The sequence below is a fragment of the Notechis scutatus genome, chromosome 7 (assembly GCF_049901735.1).
Source record: "Notechis scutatus isolate UNSWTSFEM ecotype Mainland chromosome 7, rNotScu1.2, whole genome shotgun sequence".
NCBI lineage: Eukaryota > Metazoa > Chordata > Lepidosauria > Squamata > Elapidae > Notechis > Notechis scutatus.
In genome coordinates, this window is record NC_142015.1 from 707,528 (window position 1) to 723,785 (window position 16,258).

Below are 16,258 nucleotides of genomic sequence, written 5' to 3' on the forward strand. Positions count from 1 at the left end.
TCGTGAAAACATTTTTACTACACTGTACACTATTGTGGAACAATACATTTTATTTAATATCTAAAGAGCAACATATAAGGATGATTTGCAGAAGTATCTTTTTTTTTAAAAAAAAAGTTCTGTTCTCAAGTCATCCAAGAAGGAAACATTTTGGGTGAATTCATTGAATACCCTTTCCTTAACAGAATCCTTCTGTTGGAAATGTGTTTATCAGGTGTCCAGTTCCCTTCTTTTCTTCTTCCAAAAAGGCAACTAAATGATGCGGTGGCAACTGTAGAATTGGATGCAACTAGAAAGCATTCTTAAACAGCAACGGTGTAATTTACTGTAAGCATCAATTCCACAGATTATCTTTTCTTGCCAAATACTTTTTTCATGATTAAGGGATCCAACAGTATTGCTTGTCTATTTGATTTCTATGTTGTCGCAGCGAGCCATGAGGATTTAGTTCTTGAAAAGAGGGTCTTTGATATCCTTGAAACTGTTCCTGGGAGAAGAACAGCCTATTGCTGGGCCTGACATCGTGACCTGATCTCTGATGCCTCATGTCGGCTGAAGGGGGTCGTTGTGGACTGCACGCTTGGTTCCCTTCGCTGTAACAGGTGATGAGATTCTGGTTCCAGATTTGGGGATGCTTCCTTAAATAAAGAGCGTCAGATTTCAGGGCAGAACAACGGATCCTGAAGAAGTCCTGCTGCTAATCTCTGGCCCCACAACTTAAGTTTTCGAACTTAATGGTTCAAATTGCAATGGATGAACCCCCTGCTGTTTAAACTTTAAAGCAGTTTAAAATGTTGCTAATTATTGGTAAATTGCAAGGTTCCAATAAGGCTTGATAAGAGTTTTAGTTACAGGGTAATCTCCACTCTGCTCACAAATCATTGCAGATTAATCTCAAAGGTAGTCATACTATACTTTTATTCAGGGCAACAGCAACAATTAAAAGTACAGCGACTCTTGCTGTAATTTGCATATTAATATAACAAAGCCCATTTGGTCCAGTGGTTAAGGTCCTGGATTAGAAGTCATGAGTTCTAGTCCTGCTTTAAGCATGGGGGTGGGGGACAGGCTGATGACTGGGTAGCCACTGTCTGCCCCCTCTAGGAAGAAAGTACTGACTAGCCACTTGAAAAAAGATCCTATTCCTACAGTCACCAGGAGCCAGCCCTTCTTCTTAATGGACAATAACTACATAGCATATACAAAAGTGTACAGTTGTTTTGTTGCACTTTATCACTTCCTGGGTTAACCACAGAAATTAGGGAGCCTGATGTGGGGCATTCTGACAGCCTGCTAGATAATAGCGCTTAGACTTATATACCACTTCACAGTGCTTTATAGTCCACTCTAAGCCGAGTAGCATGTTGCCCCAACCATCCGGGTCCTCATTTTATCAACCTTGCAAGGATGAGTCAACCTGTCAGGATCGAACTCCTGACAGTCAGCCTGGGATACTGCAATCTAACCACTGCGCCACCATGGCTCATGGATAAGTATAAAAGCCAGTATTTACTATAAAATTAGTCCATGAATGTTTGGAACAGAATGTGTTCCAGGAACCATACTTTCTCTCACACCTGAGCATTGTCAAAAAAGGATACTAGAAACCCAAATCCTTACTCTAGAAATAGTTATGCAAAATCAAGATAACAATGCAGCTTTAAATTACACAATTCATCAGGACAATTTATGACTGGCTATTGCAGTAGAACATGACCATCCCTGAACAGATGTCCTCTTCGTCTAACACCAACCAGAGATACACACTTTATCTGCAGGCGTTTCCATGAATCCTCTGCCATTTACCTTTTTTGGCTTCGTCCACCTTTCCTAAGTGGAAAATTCCTGAAACAGAAAGAAGGCAAAAACTGTTGATGCACAAATAACAGGAGCGTTTGTGGAAGGAAAGGCTGACGGGGCCAATGTGAGCCCATCCTTTCTTTTGTTTTCTCCCCTGGAAATTTAGGGCAATCTGGAGCATGCCTGGTTTCCTCTGATAAGAAAGAAGCACTAATAGCACCAGAATGCGGGTGTTGACTTTATAGCATGAAGACTTAAATCATAAGTGTTAAGAAGGAATTTAGGAAAGTAAGTTTGGTAAACTAAGCTGCCCAGGGCTACCTTACAGGGGAGATGGGCAGCATAACAATTTAATAAACAGTAATAACTGCCTGTCTAGGATATTGTAAATAAACTGAACTGGTTGCAATGGTTGTTCCAAGCAATGCCCATCTAGGCATAGTATGAAGATGAAGACAACCGACTTATTCAATAAACTATAATGTATTATAATATTTATAATACTGTATATATGTAAGTTAATGTGACAACCACCCAATGATTACAAGTGTGGGATTACTGTTCTAAACATGATTTAATCACTGATCTCACATATCACAGTATGTCAGAAACAAACCATCTACCAGGAGACATGTAGGTAGCAGTTGGCAAGGTAAAGATTTCACACAATTTTTAATAATTTAAAAAAGCCAAGGGAAGGTGGTTAATCTTTCCATCCAAAACACAGCAACTGTAGCCTGCTCTCTGCAAACAGTGCCCCTCCCACAGCCTGGCTCCTTAACCAACCTACTAAGCCACTATGCCTCCTCCTCCTCCTCCTCCTCAGTTGGCCAAGTGATCGGGGTGGGGAACTTGTGGGAAGAAAACTTTAAATGGGACCAGACTGACCTCTCTGCTATTCAACTGTTTTCCAGGGAAAATAAGTCCTATAAGTAGGAAAAACAGGCAGGCGACCAAGGAACTACCAACTCTCCCCCTTCCCTCTGGAGAACAAGCCTAAGGAAGACACAGCTTGAAGGGCTCTACACTCTTCTGGGGACTGGGGAGGGAACAAGATGCTTCTGGAAGTTACTTGAGCACATGTCAACATCTAACTTTACCCTAATCTTTTCTATTTTTATATACAGAACCACAGAAGGTTCTATGTTCACTTAATTATACCGAATCCGTGGGAAGAAAAGAAGAAAAACCTTGGTGCGTGTTTCCAGTTCTGTGGTCCATAGTCAGCATCTTCATAATCAGGGCTTTGGGCGTAACTCACAGGCCCTTTCATCCAATTCCGTTGTGAACCATCCATATGATGATGGTTCCTTTAGAAAAAAGATAAGGAAGGTTAAAAGCATTCTTATTTTTACAGTTTGCAAGATCTTTTTTCATAGCCTTTGATTTATGTCATATACACACACCTATTCTATACATATATCGCTATCTCATTATTATAGGTTAATACTTTCCTCTTATGCCTTATGATATATACCGTATATACTCGAGTATAAGTCGACCCGAATATAAGCCGAGGCACCTAATTTTACCACACAAAACTGGGAAAACTTATTGACTCGAGTATAAGCCAAGGGTGGGAAATGCAGCAGCTACTGGTAAATTTCAAAAATTAAAAATAATTAATTTGGGAAACGATCTCACTATCATGAAAGGTTTGATTCACTAACCCAAAAGAAGAAGATGATGACGACAGCGGGAGGCAGGAGTCACTCTCTTCCCCTCCCCTCGGAGGCCCCCTGAGTCAGGAGTCGCTACCGCCGGCACGGCCCCAGTCCCGCGTCGCCTCGGGAAGGGAAAGGCAAAAAGGAAGAGCCGCGGCAGCGCTTTGCAACGGCAGCAGCGGCACCGGAGGCTCAGGCTCAGCGGCTCCTGGTTTTGCCCCACCCTTCCCAAGGCAAGGCGGGACCGGAGCCGCACTGGCGGCAGCAACTCCCGACAGCCCCAGCCGGACACCTGAGTGGAGCCCGGGTGGAACTGCCTGTTGCCGCCGTGGGCGCCGCTGCGGGCGCCCGGCTGCCCAAGTAAAGAACAGGGCAGCGCCAGACCATCAGAGAAGCGGAGCAAAGCCGGAGACCAGCAGCCGCCTCCCTCGGCGCAGAAAGCCTCCCCCAACCAGCCGGCCGGTCTCCTCCTCCTCGGTCACACAGAACAAACAGGCAGAGAAGGAGGAGAGCAGCCGGCCAGCCGGGGGAGGCCTCCCGTGCTGTGAAAGAGGCAGCCAACGATCTCCGGCGCCGCCCTGCTCCACGCGCTGGCTGCTCGGACTTGCCGGGCCCGGCACATAGAACAGGGCGGCGCCGGATGTTGGAGAAGCCGAGCGGAGCCGGGGATCATTAGCTGCCTCTTTCGCAGCACAAGAAGCCTCCCCCAATTGGCCAGCTGCTCTCCTCCTTCTCTGCCTGCTTGTTCTGTATGGCCGAGGGGGAGACGACCAGCCAGCTGGTTGGGGGAAGCTTTCTGCCCCGAAAGAGGCAGCTACTAATCTCCGGCTTTGCTCCGCTTCTCCAATGGTCCGGCACCACCCTGTTCTTCTTGTGCTGCGAAAGAGGCGGCTAATGATCTCCGGCGCCGCCCTGTTCTATGTGCTGGCTGCTCGGACTTGCCGGGCCCGGCACATAGAACAGGGCGGTGCCGGATGTTGGAGAAGCCGAGCGGAGCAAGCCACCTCGGCTCGCGTTGTTTTCTGAGCCCGCGAGCCTAGAGCCAGGGCGCTTTCATTGCACAGCGGAGCTTCTTGTCTCGGGAAAAACCGAAGTCGTTGCTGCCCCCTGAGGGGAGGGCGATTCTGGGCTGCGCGATTGGGGAACTTCGTGGCTTTGGGTGGGAGCGAGGGCGGACTGAGTCCGTGAAGTGGGGCTTGCCTGCCCTTGCTGGCTGCCTCTGCTTCCTTAGGGGCGGGGAAGGGGGCTCATCTGGACCAAGGGTGAGTCTCCCCCTCAGTCTCCCCTGAAGGATCTTCCGTCGCTTTTGCCTTCTCCCTACATCTTCCCTCTGTTAAAATTCCACACACACACACACACACTTATTTTCGGGCGGATAGATTTCGTGTCTGAGCATTCTCACATGACGGTGGGTCTTCCCCCCCCCTAAAAACAGTTAAAAAAAAGAAAAAATATATCCTCATGCAAGAACTTTTCTGCTTCCGATTACCCCCATGCTTAAAAGTTGCAAAGGAAACACGGAAGCAGGGAAGCGCCTGCCCAGCTCTGGAGCTCCGCAACATTTTTTTTTCAGAGGGGAATCTGACTCGAGTATAAGCCGAGGGGGGGTTTTTCAGCACAAAAAATGGGCTGAAAAACTCAGCTTATACTCGAGTATATACGGTAATTTATCTTTGATCAATCCAATTATACCAACAATTCCAACTATCATAATATAGTGAAGTATCTTTGTTTTTTAGTGCCAAAGTCAGTTTGTCCATTTCTGCACATTTTGAAATTTTATCAATAATCACTTCATCTGGTGGAATTTGATGTTGTTTCCAATATTGAGCGAAGGCTAATCTGGCCGTGGTTAAGATGTGTATTGTTATGTATTTAGCTTTTTTGGAAATTTGTTTGTCAAAGATCCCTAGTAGGAAGAACTCTGGTTTATATTCGATCTGCTCTTTTATAATTTCTTCCAACCAAGTTTTGATTTTCTTCCAGTAATTTTGGGTTTCTGTACATGTCCACCACATATGGAAAAAGGTTCCTTCTTTTTTCTTGCATTTCCAACAATACGGACTCATGTTGGGGTGCATCTTCGCTAGTCTCGAAGGAGGGAAATGCCATCTATAAAACATTTTATAAAGATTTTCCTTGTATGCTACCGATTTTGTGATCTTATTATTCCTGCCCCAAACTTTTTCCCATTCCGCTAGTGTAATACTACGTCCTACGTTCCGACTCCACGCAATCATATTCCCTTTTACAATTTCTTCTTCTAATTCTGTTTCTAGTAAATAATTGTAAAATTTTGTTATGTTTTTTTTGTCCGGTCCTAATAAAATTTTATCTAATTGTTGAAGTTTGTTGTTAATTCCAAATTCTTTCTTGTCTTGTTTGTACCTACTTTGAATCTGAAGGTAAACCCATTGATCAATTTTTTGTCCCTGGTCCTGAATTTCCTGCCTCGATTTCAAATTTCCTTGTGGGTCCAATAAGTCTTTATATTTAATCATTTTAGTAATTTCCAGATTGTTTGGGTGAATCATCGCCTCCATTGTTGAAATCCATATTGGTATTTTTATGTAATGTTTTTTCCGTATTTTCTTCCAAATTGTTAGTAGCGCGTCTCTAATTAAATGTCTATGAAAATATTTTTGACTGGTTTTCCCTACGTCCCATAAGAAAGTGTGCCACCCCTTTGTAAGTCGTGGCCTTCTAGAAATAATATTCTTTTATTAGTTAAATTCACCCAGTCCTTCAACCAAACTAACGAGGTGGCCATATAATATAACTCCCAGTTTGGGACTGCTAACCCTCCTCTGCTCTTCATATCTTGCATTGCTTTTACGTTTATTCTGGGTTTTTTCCCTTGCCAAATAAATTTGAGGGTTATTTTGTTAAGTTCTTCAAAGAACTTTTTGTGTAATTTAATTGGGATCGTTTGGAACAAGTATAGAAATTTGGGGAGAATGTTCATTTTAATGGTGGCAATCCTACCTAATAGTGAAATTTGAAGTTTACTCCATGATTCTAAATCTTTCTTTACCTGATGTAACAATTTGTCATAATTATTTTCTTTAAGTGACTTACAGTGTGGTGTTAGCCAAATTCCTAGATATTTCACTTTCTTTGTCACTTGTATTTCCATTGTTTCTTCTAATTCTATTTTCTGTTTTTCTGTTAAATTTTTGGTCATTAATTTGGTTTTTTCCCTGTTTATTTTAAGTCCTGCTAGTGCTCCAAATTTCTCTAGTTCTTTCATCAATTTTAGTCCCCTATCTATTGGTTCTTCAATGAAGAAAATCATGTCGTCCGCAAATGCTTGCAATTTAAATTCCTCTTTCTTGACCGTTAATCCCTTTATATCTGAATTTTGCCTAATTCGCGTTAATAATGTCTCTAATGATAATATGAAGAGCAGAGGGCAGTCCTGTCTCACTCCTTTTTCTATCTTTATTGGGCGAGTGTGTTCCCCGTTTATTATTATATTGGCTTGTTGTGTGTCATAGATAGTTGTTATAATATTTTCAAATTTGGTACCCAGATTCAAATTATAAATTTTTTGAAATTAAAAATTGCCAATTCAGATTATCGAAAGCTTTTTCTGCATCTAGGAACATGAGTGCTACTTGTCTCTCAGGGTGGGCTTCATAAAATTCTAGTACGTCTAATACTATTCTTAGATTATTCTTTATTTGCCTAGTTGGAAGGAATCCGTTTTGATCTTCATGTATATACAAGTTTAGCAATCTTTTTAATCTGTTTGCTATAATAGAAGTGAATATTTTATAATCAGTATTTAGGAGTGAAATCGGCCTGTAATTGTTTATATATCTGGGATCTGTATCCTCCTTCGGGATCAGCGAAATCAGCGCCCCCCTCCATGAGTCCGGCATCCTGGCTGCTAGTAAAACGTCATTAAAAACTTCCAACATAAATGGTCCGATTTGTTCTACTATTCCCTTGTAGAGCTCCCCTGGGATTCCATTGCTGATTTCAATTCAGTAATGTCTTTATTTAATAGTTCTGCCATTTCTTCCCCAATTACCTTATCTTTAACTTCATCTAAATAATTCCTTATTCTATCTTCACTAACCTCTTCTTTTTTGTATAGATCTTCAAAGTATTTATGAATGATTTCTTTTTTCTGTTCTATTTCCTGGTATATACCGTATTTGCCGGCGTATAAGACGACTGGGCGTATAAGACGAGCCCCCAACATTTCCACTCAAAATATAGTTTTTGTTATATACTCGCAGTATAAGACGACCCCCCACTTGGAGGCATGCTTTTCAAGGCAAAAAGTCGTCTCATACGCCGGCAAATACGGTAAGTTGTAACACTTGGGGTATTCTGGATATAATTCTTGATTGACACCCCCAACCCCTTTCCCCCAAACTTACAAAGCCACCAAAATGCTTTAGAGAGGCAGCTTCGCCTTTCTCAGGCTGGCACTCAATTCCTCTCCCTTTCTTTGTGACAGCCCCCGCGTGCGTGCCATCGGGACTCCAAGGGTGGGGGATGGACAGCTGCCAACTCTCTCTCTCTCTCTCTCTGTGTGTGTGTGTGTGTGGTGTGGAGGGTAATTCCGGCTATATCTGGGCTCCGCTCGGTTTTAAAGTCGCTTGGCCGGTTCCCAAGTCGCAAGCGCGCGCTGGCCGGGAGACGCGGCGCCGGGTGGAAGCTCGGTGCAGGGGAGGCAGATCTTTCTCTCTTAAGCGGGGAGGGGAGGAGGGGACAAGAGGAGGGACGGGACGGGACAGGGGGCGGGAGGAGGGCGCTCGCCTTCTTCCACCGCCCACCGGACCCTTTTCTTCCCAAGGGGACCCTGGAAAGCAGCTCGGGAGCCGGGTGGCCCTGCCCAGCGGGGTCCCATCAGGAACTTCCTGAGGACACCCCCCCCGCCCCAAGCACAGCCCTCCCGGTCTTTCAAAGAGGGAGGGAGAAGCGGGAGGAGCAAATTGCCGCCCCCCGCCCCGCTGCCCAGAAGGAGGGGCGCCACAGTCCACCCCCACCACCTTCTCCCCCCCCCACTCCCCGGGCCATTACGCGGCTCGGGGCTGGCTGGGCGAAGCGGCCCCGCCAGAGACCCTCCCGCTCCACCCCCACCCCACCTCCAGATTGGCCTCCATAGCGCCCGAGCCGGGCGGAGGGTGGGTGGGTGGGAGGAGGAGGAAGAGAGACTTCGGCTGGGCTTGAAGGGGCTTCGCAAGTTGCGGAGCTCCGCCCATCGCTCTGCACCGAGTGACAATGTATTTACCGGCGTATAAGACGACCCCCCCACTTGGAGGCATGTTTTTTAGGGCAAAAAAGTCGTCTTATACGCCGGCAAATATGGTATCTCCCTTGTTATCTATTAACTGGCATATCATTCTCTTTTCTTTCTTTTTTTTTAAATTTATAAGATAGCCATCTTCCTGGCTTGTTGGCATGTTCAAAATAGGTTTGTCTAGTCAAATTCAAATTTGTAATCATTTTCTCTTGTTCGATTAAATTCAATTTATATTTAGCTATACTTATCTGGTTTTGCAGTTTTGTATCTTTTGGAGTATTCTGTAGTAGAGTTTCTAGCTCCTTAATTCTTTGTTGTAGTTTATTTTGTTGGGAATATTTTTCCTTATTTCTCTTGGCATTATAAGAGCACATATCAACATCTAACTTTACCCTAATCTTTTCTATTTTTATATACAGAACCACAGAAGGTTCTATGTTCACTTAATTATACTGAATCCATGGGAAGAAAAGAAGAAAAACCTTGGTGCGTGTTTCCAGTTCTGTGGTCCATAGTCAGCATCTTCATAATCAGGGCTTTGGGCGTAACTCACAGGCCCTTTCATCCAATTCCGTTGTGAACCATCCATATGATGATGGTTCCTTTAGAAAAAAAGATAAGGAAATTTAATATTTAAAATGCTGCTTTCAGGGGTCCAGAATATCTGCCAATTAACTTCTAGATGGTGGGATGCTAGCCGGAGTCTTTTGGCTTGCAGAGAGTCTCTGCTATAGCAGGTTCCAGTTTGCCCAGAACAGGGGGAAAAAACAAACATGGTGTAAAACTGGACTTTGGTTGCATTGCAGAAGTTATGCAAGTTGTGCTCAAGCTGACCAACTTAGCAGCAGGAAGCACTGCGTTGAGATGAGTTTATCTCTAACTAGGAATTAGTCCATGCCTTCTTTTTATGACAAGCATGATGTGAAAACCTTGGTTGAGGAAAGTCATGGTGAAAATGGGACTCCGAACATAAGAGTCGTCACTGGTTGTAATGGAATGTGCGGATGACAACCTTGGGGGAGGAAGGAAAGACACTGCCTGGGGAACAGCTGGACAAGAGAAGCAGGAGCCCCAGTGGCTTAATGGTGGAGAAAGAAACTTAGGAAGGACCCCCACCCTGGTGGTTCAGGGGATTAAAAGGGACGGTGTGAATCTTATTTGCAAGACGCTGTTCATGGAGCCAGGGGTCTCCAATCTTAGCAACTTTAAGCCTGGCAGACTTCAATTCTGCCAGGCTTAAAGTTGCTAAGATTGGAGACCCCTGATGTAGCTTTTACAATAAGGCAGAATTCGCTCATCTAAATCCTGTCTGGTTTACCTGGAATAGCTGACAGTGGTAAAGGGCATGAATTAAGGAATGAAATAAATGGAGGGGAAAAAATAAAATGCGTTGTGTGTCTGGGAAACTAAAAGAAACAGGAACGATGTAAAAACTAAATAAAGGTGGCCTAATCAATTTGGAGAAAATGTGCAGGAAAGTCATGTTCCCCTGGTTTAATGTACTCATGGATAAATATGTAGGAAATGTGATTATAGCATGGCGATTGGGATGTCAACATACATGTACTTTGCATGTATACAATGGTGTGTTGTTGGCCAAATGATTTGCAGTGTGTGAAGGAGATGTTCATATGTTGCTTATAGCAGGGATCCCCAACCTTTTGACGCCGCGGCCGGTTCCGACATCAGCTGGGCGCCGCGGCCCGGCATCGGGCAACTGGGCGCCGCCATCTTTTATGACGAAACGGCGCTTCGTGATCGCCACGAAGCGCAGTTTCATAAAAGATGGCGGCGCTAGCGCTTGGTGAGCTTTTTCGGGTAGAAATGGCTTTCTACCCGGAAAAGCTCACCGAGCGCTGGCGCCGCCATCTTTTATGATAAACAGCGCTCGGTGAGCTTTCTACCGGAAGCGCTTTTTAAAAAGATGGCGGCGCCCAGCAACCAGCGGCCCGGTAAGGGTTGTTCGCGGCCGGCACGTCCGCGACCGGCGGTTGGGGACCCTGGCTTATAGGATTATATGCAAGAACCAGCAACAAACGGAACACCGTTTCGCAGGCAGGAATTCAATAGTACAAAATGCAAAAAAAGGTTGGAGTGCTCCATTTCAGCAAGTCACACTGGAAAAGAGAACTACCTTGTTCTAGATGTTTTCCGGAGAGCAGAAATATAGTTCTTCCTCTCTATAGGATGTCCCCTACATCTGTTGAATACTGTGAAAGGGAAAAATAGCTTTGATGTTCTGTGTGCCCCACTATATAGACGTTACTTCTACACATACTATTTTCATTAAAGCACAAAGCAGAAGCTCATCTGACTTTTAAGCTCAATTCCAGAGCTTAATTCCAGAGAATCTTGGAGATTTATAAAATAAACTATTCTATCCCCACAGGCAATTTTCTGACATGGGGCCAGAGGGCGGGCACTGGTTTCTCAAGGAAACACCTATATTTGCAACGGGGAGATCAAGAGAGTTTTCCCTGGAAACTCCATCACCGCTGCCAATCAGAAAACCATTTTATGCAAAACGCCTCATTCTGTCAGTGGAACATTCAGGACATTCCAAACTTCACTTTCACCATGGTAGTCCCTACTGGAGTTTACTGCCGACCCAGTATTAGCAACGCAATGCAGACTGTGCAACAAGAAAAATAAATCTTTAGAAAAAGCATTGCAGGCCCTTTTCTTTATCAGTGCAATTCAAATTTCATGTTTTTTTACAAGTTATGAAAAAAGTTTAACCTGAACAGTCAGAGAAGTTTACTTTCTAGATAATCTGATGGATTATATCACCAATATATATTTTGTCTAATCAGAACTTTAAAATGTTTCTTTTTTCCCCATGATAGCTTGTAAAATATGCCTGCAATTGATAGCTATTTTTTGGTTATCATATTCCATAATCCCACTATTTCAATAAGCAGGACATTAGATATTAGGTTAATTCACAGTCCTCATTTGTTAATGTTTAATGCTTTTTGTCTTTCTTTTTTGGCTGTGCAAACTGTTACATTTGTTAGCTATCTGCTATTTTATCTATCCTACTGGTTAGTGTAGGCAACGAAGAGTTGAATCAGAGTGCTCTCAATTGAGGGCACAATACTTACATTCTATTGCCCTGTTTGGATCCATTCCTTCAACATCAATAAGGTATCTTAACAACAACAATACACAAGAAGAAAACTAACGTAAGAAAAAAATTACAACACAGTGAAGCCCATTCAAGAGACTTCAGTGCAACAGACCATAAACAGAACAAATTCACTCTCAGATTTTCATAGTCTGCACCATGTAAATTTAAGGGGAAATTCGGTTTGCTGAAAACAGCCTGTTTACTAAGATCCAATAAAATGAGGTTTTATGCAGTTTATGCAATATCTGTGCAATGATATAATTACACAAATGAGATAAATGAGCACAAACGGCATTATTTGTACGTCATCATAACTCCATAGAAATGAGGTCTCATAACACTTTAAAAAAAAATTGGTTCAGTTTCAAAATACATTAATTGCATTACAATAATTGAATATTTACTGTGCATTAAAAACCAACAGAAACAGAAGAATTAGACATCAATTTTCTAAATAAAAAAACTTCTTGTCTTCTCCCATCCTTTCTTTGTCCTTCTATAGTATTAAGACTAACAGAAACTAACATTTCTAGAGGAATTATAATTAACTGAGCTACAATCCAGTTATAAATAACAATCTATCAACTGAAGATAGACAGAAACTGACATTGCTGCAGCAGATACGAATTTCCAAATCAGACCAGTAGAATCACTTTGTTGCTTAGAAAAAATTACCTGCAAACAAGGTAACCTGTTCGATTCAAACCATGTGTGCAGTGGACTCCTATAAGTTTGTCTGGGGAGATAGGAAATACAAATGGTGTCTTTATAAAAGCCCCATCACAGAGATAATTTTAATTTTAGCTGCTTTTATACATGAACAAATATATATCTGGTTTTTTTCATGTACTGCAAGAGGCAGTAGTATTGATGGGCAGATTGCCTTGAGATGGTCCACAAACAGGTTTAGGAATAGAATTTTTGGAGTTTAATGTAAAATTCTGTTACTAAATCAAAGTGTTTGCACATCCAATCAGACTCACCATTATGCTGGTTCTCTTTGAGGAATTTTTTCACAGCACCGTTGAATTTAGAAACTATAGCGTGATTAGGTACTTTATGTCCAATTGTTAAAATCTTACAATATTGCAGTGTATCTGGTAGCTCCTAAAAGAAAATGCAAAGCATTTGAAATAATTGAAATGAATATCCAAACAGCCATTTAAGAAAAAATAAATCAGCTCAATAAAGCAGGCAAAAAATGACAATGTGTTATAATTGTTATATTCAGGAAACCAACTTAAAAACCCCTTTTCTCAAAATTGCCTCTGTAATCCCAAAGCAATGACTGTATTAAGAATTAAGGTTATATAACTAATCCCTGTTAAGGGAAACTTACCATTGGCTCATAATAGCGTGTTGTATATGTTAAATCAATGATCAAACCAAGCTCTTCTTTTTGCTCTTTGATTTGAGTGATAAGGTCTAAGGGAGAAAAACGCTCATCTGGGGCAAGCCTCCATTCAAAACTCTGGAAAAAAATATTAAACGTTGCTGCTAAATTGCCAAAGACACTCTGATACATACCAGGAGCCAAGCACAGCTGTATTTGCACAACCTTGTGTAACCTGAGTACAAAACAGTCCTCAGTTAATAATTTGGAAGGGAACTCCATCAGTAAGTAATAATTGTTGTAAAGCAAATTCAACTTCTCTAAATGTCCAATTTCACTAAAGCAATGAAATCTAGTTCAAGGCCCTGTTAATGTAGCCTCACAATAATGTGAAATTAGTTGATCAGATCCTGTTTCCTGGGAGGTCTGCCAGAATGTCAAACATATAGATCAGACCTAGAAGCAAGAAATGGAGGCCCTGAACAGCAAATCATGTTTGGGGAGCCAGTAAATATGAAAAAAAACTGGCCTCCAAAACTTCCCCCAATTAATATTGTCAATGTTCAGGCTGAAATTTACCCTGTGGAACCCAAAATGCCTGTAGTGTCCATCAATGTCCAGATAAATTTATTTAGGCTACTTTTATGACACTTTACTTGATGCTGTAGCTGAAAACTTCACTAATTTAATTTAATTTATGACACTTTACTTGACTCCATAGCTAACAAGTTCACTGATTTAAATTTGCTTTCAAAATCTTTCCTTTGGGGGGGAGGGTAGAGGAATCTTTTGTTAAAGCTACACTAAATCTACAAATTGCTGATATACTGCCAGCAAATCACCCGCCCCAAGAGACGTTTTCATCTTTCAAAGGCGCTGAAAAATCAAAGCAATGGAGTGGCTACATTCTTCACCTGACTTACCTCCTTCAGGGGAACTTTGAAGGCAATAAAGCGGGTCCCGGACATTCTTTTTCCAAGAGGCAGGTAATCAGTCCACCTAGGAAGGAAACGTCACAACGTATTGCTTTTGCTTCGATGGGGTTAGGACAGAGTTTCAGTGAGGAAGGATAATGCAGAACAGGGGCTCCCAAACTTGGCCCCTTTAAGCCGTGTGGACTTCAACTCCCAGAATTCCCCCGCCAGCTGTGCTCCAGGCTTAAAGGGGCCCAGGTTGGAGACCCCCGACCCAGAGCGCAAGCCTTGTGGTGGAATCAGCTCCCACCTGGCAGTTAGAAAGCAGGCAAATGCACCGCTTGGGTGGCTTTTAGGGCTCGGCTCCCGCCTGTTCAACCCCGCAACACCCGCCGTCCCGCTCACCTGTCCGGCAGGCCGCCCCTCCGGTTCCCCATGGGCCCCCTCGGGCCGGAGCCACCCTCGCCGCCTTGACGCTGTTGCCCGGGAGACCCGGCCTCCGACGCTTCCGCCTTCCGGCCGTGGGCGGACCCAGAGCTTCCGGTACGGCCCTGCCAACCGCCGGGCCGCAGGGGGAGCACCCGAGGGACCCCCACGCCGCCGCCGCCGCCGCTCCCGCCCTGCGCAGCGCCACCTGCAGGCGGGCCGGGGTATCGCGCATGCGCCCAGCCGCCCTCGGCCTGCTCCTCCGGCCTGCAAAGCTGCTCCGGGCCCCGAAAGGGGAGACACAGCCTGCCGGCCCGCGCGCCCAACCTGCCTCCGGACCTGAACGCCATCGCCGCCGCCGCTCCCGCCTCCCCGCACCTCCTCGCGCGTGCGCAGAAGCGCGAGGCCTGCCCGGGTCAATCACGCCGCGGTGGCGTCGCCGCCCTGCTGCTCGGCCGGGGAAGCAGGTGAGCGGCGCTTCCGCCGGGGAGGGGGCGGCGTAGTCCTCGACGGGAGCTGTAGTCCGGGAGGGGCCTGCGGTCTGCACATGCTCAGGAGCGCCGACGTCCCCGCCCCCTCACGTCGGGTGGGCCGCGCCGGGGAGGCTCCCTTCGGGTGGCCGCGCGGGGCCTTCGGGCGGCGCCTCCGCCTCAGCGGCGCCCGGAGAGCATCGGCCCCCGACCTTCCCGCCTCGCAGATGGAGCTGCCTCCCCGGCGGGCCGTTCCCGCGGGGCTGGGGATCCCCGCCGTGGAAGAAGCTCTCGGGGCGGGCGCGCCGTCGGCCGCTTCGGGCCCTTCGCTTTCCCGGGTGCCTCCCCGGCTGCTGCGGGGGGGGGCTTTGCTGACCCCTGCAGGGGTCAGTCTCCCCCTCCCCCGTGTACCATTCAGGCCAAACTTAAATGGGAAAGAGCAATAACACCCCCTCCCCCATAATGGGGGGTTGCTGCCGTAGAGATACTGGTGACCCCCAGTTTTCGATCGCCGCTCTGGGGGCCCTTTTGGCCTCGGGGGGCTGAGAGAGAACCCAGCAAGGCACAGGATCCTTACTGCCTGTCCATCAAAGGTGGGTCTGCTGGAGGGGGCCCCTCTTTTGACTTCGGGGTCCTTCTGGACTAGCAGCTCCTGCAAGCACAGCAGGCCCTGTGGGGGCTGTGGCCAAAAAGGCTTTGCCCCATTTTGGTCAAGGTGGCATGAGGAGGAGGAGGAGGAGGAGGAGGAGGATCTGGTCGTGCCCTGCAGAGGGGTTGCACCTGGAGGTGCCTCTGAAGACCTCACAAAGGCTGCTGCCCTTGACTGAGAGTAGGGAGTATTCACCAGCAGAAACTCTTGACACCAGGGCTGCAAACTCTGCGTTGGGTACCCGGTTGCTCCTCGGTGCAACTTAAAGTGCTGGTGTTCAGTGCACCACGTGATCATCGGTTGGAGCAGGTTCTCCCCTTGGAATGGGTCCAGCCGGTTTGGTTTACCTGGGAGAGGCAGGGCCAGGCTGCTTGTTGGCAATGCTCTTCTGAAGTGGGGGGGGCTCCGTTCTCAGCTCTCCTAGAAGGCCGATTGGGTTGCGATTCCCTCTGGTTGGATGATAGTTTGGCTTTGTTACTAATTGCATGCTATTTTTTTTAATCTGTATTTTATAATCTATTTCCTTGTGCATTTTATCTTGAAGTTGCGAAGAGTGCTTCAGAATCCTAGCAGCCTGTGATTAATGAATAAATGAATCTGGGCTACAGAGCA

General features: G+C 45.3%; 2 protein-coding genes across 5 annotated transcripts in view; one reads left to right on the forward strand and one right to left on the reverse strand.

Moving 5' to 3' along the window:
• On the reverse strand, nt 1-14,877 carry DUSP11 (dual specificity phosphatase 11). Its single transcript, XM_087969577.1, has 10 exons — nt 14,507-14,877; nt 14,111-14,186; nt 13,194-13,325; nt 12,838-12,961; nt 12,530-12,590; nt 11,829-11,875; nt 10,859-10,934; nt 9,207-9,326; nt 1,807-1,845; nt 1-638 (listed from the first exon to the last, which is right to left on the reverse strand). The coding sequence occupies exons 1-10, from the start codon at nt 14,875-14,877 to the stop codon at nt 380-382; spliced, it is 1,305 nt and encodes a 434-aa protein (XP_087825703.1). The 3' UTR covers nt 1-379.
• KANSL3 (KAT8 regulatory NSL complex subunit 3) overlaps nt 14,634-16,258 on the forward strand; it is a 19,860-nt gene continuing 18,235 nt past the window's right edge. For 2 of the 4 annotated variants that reach the window (XM_087969563.1, XM_087969564.1), the window contains exon 1: nt 15,467-15,594. The gene's annotated coding sequence lies outside the window, so the exon portion shown is untranslated. Of the gene's footprint in view, nt 14,995-15,028; nt 15,595-16,258 lie in introns of those variants that run through there. The other 2 variants (XM_026684718.2, XM_026684717.2) reach the window with 2 other exon arrangements.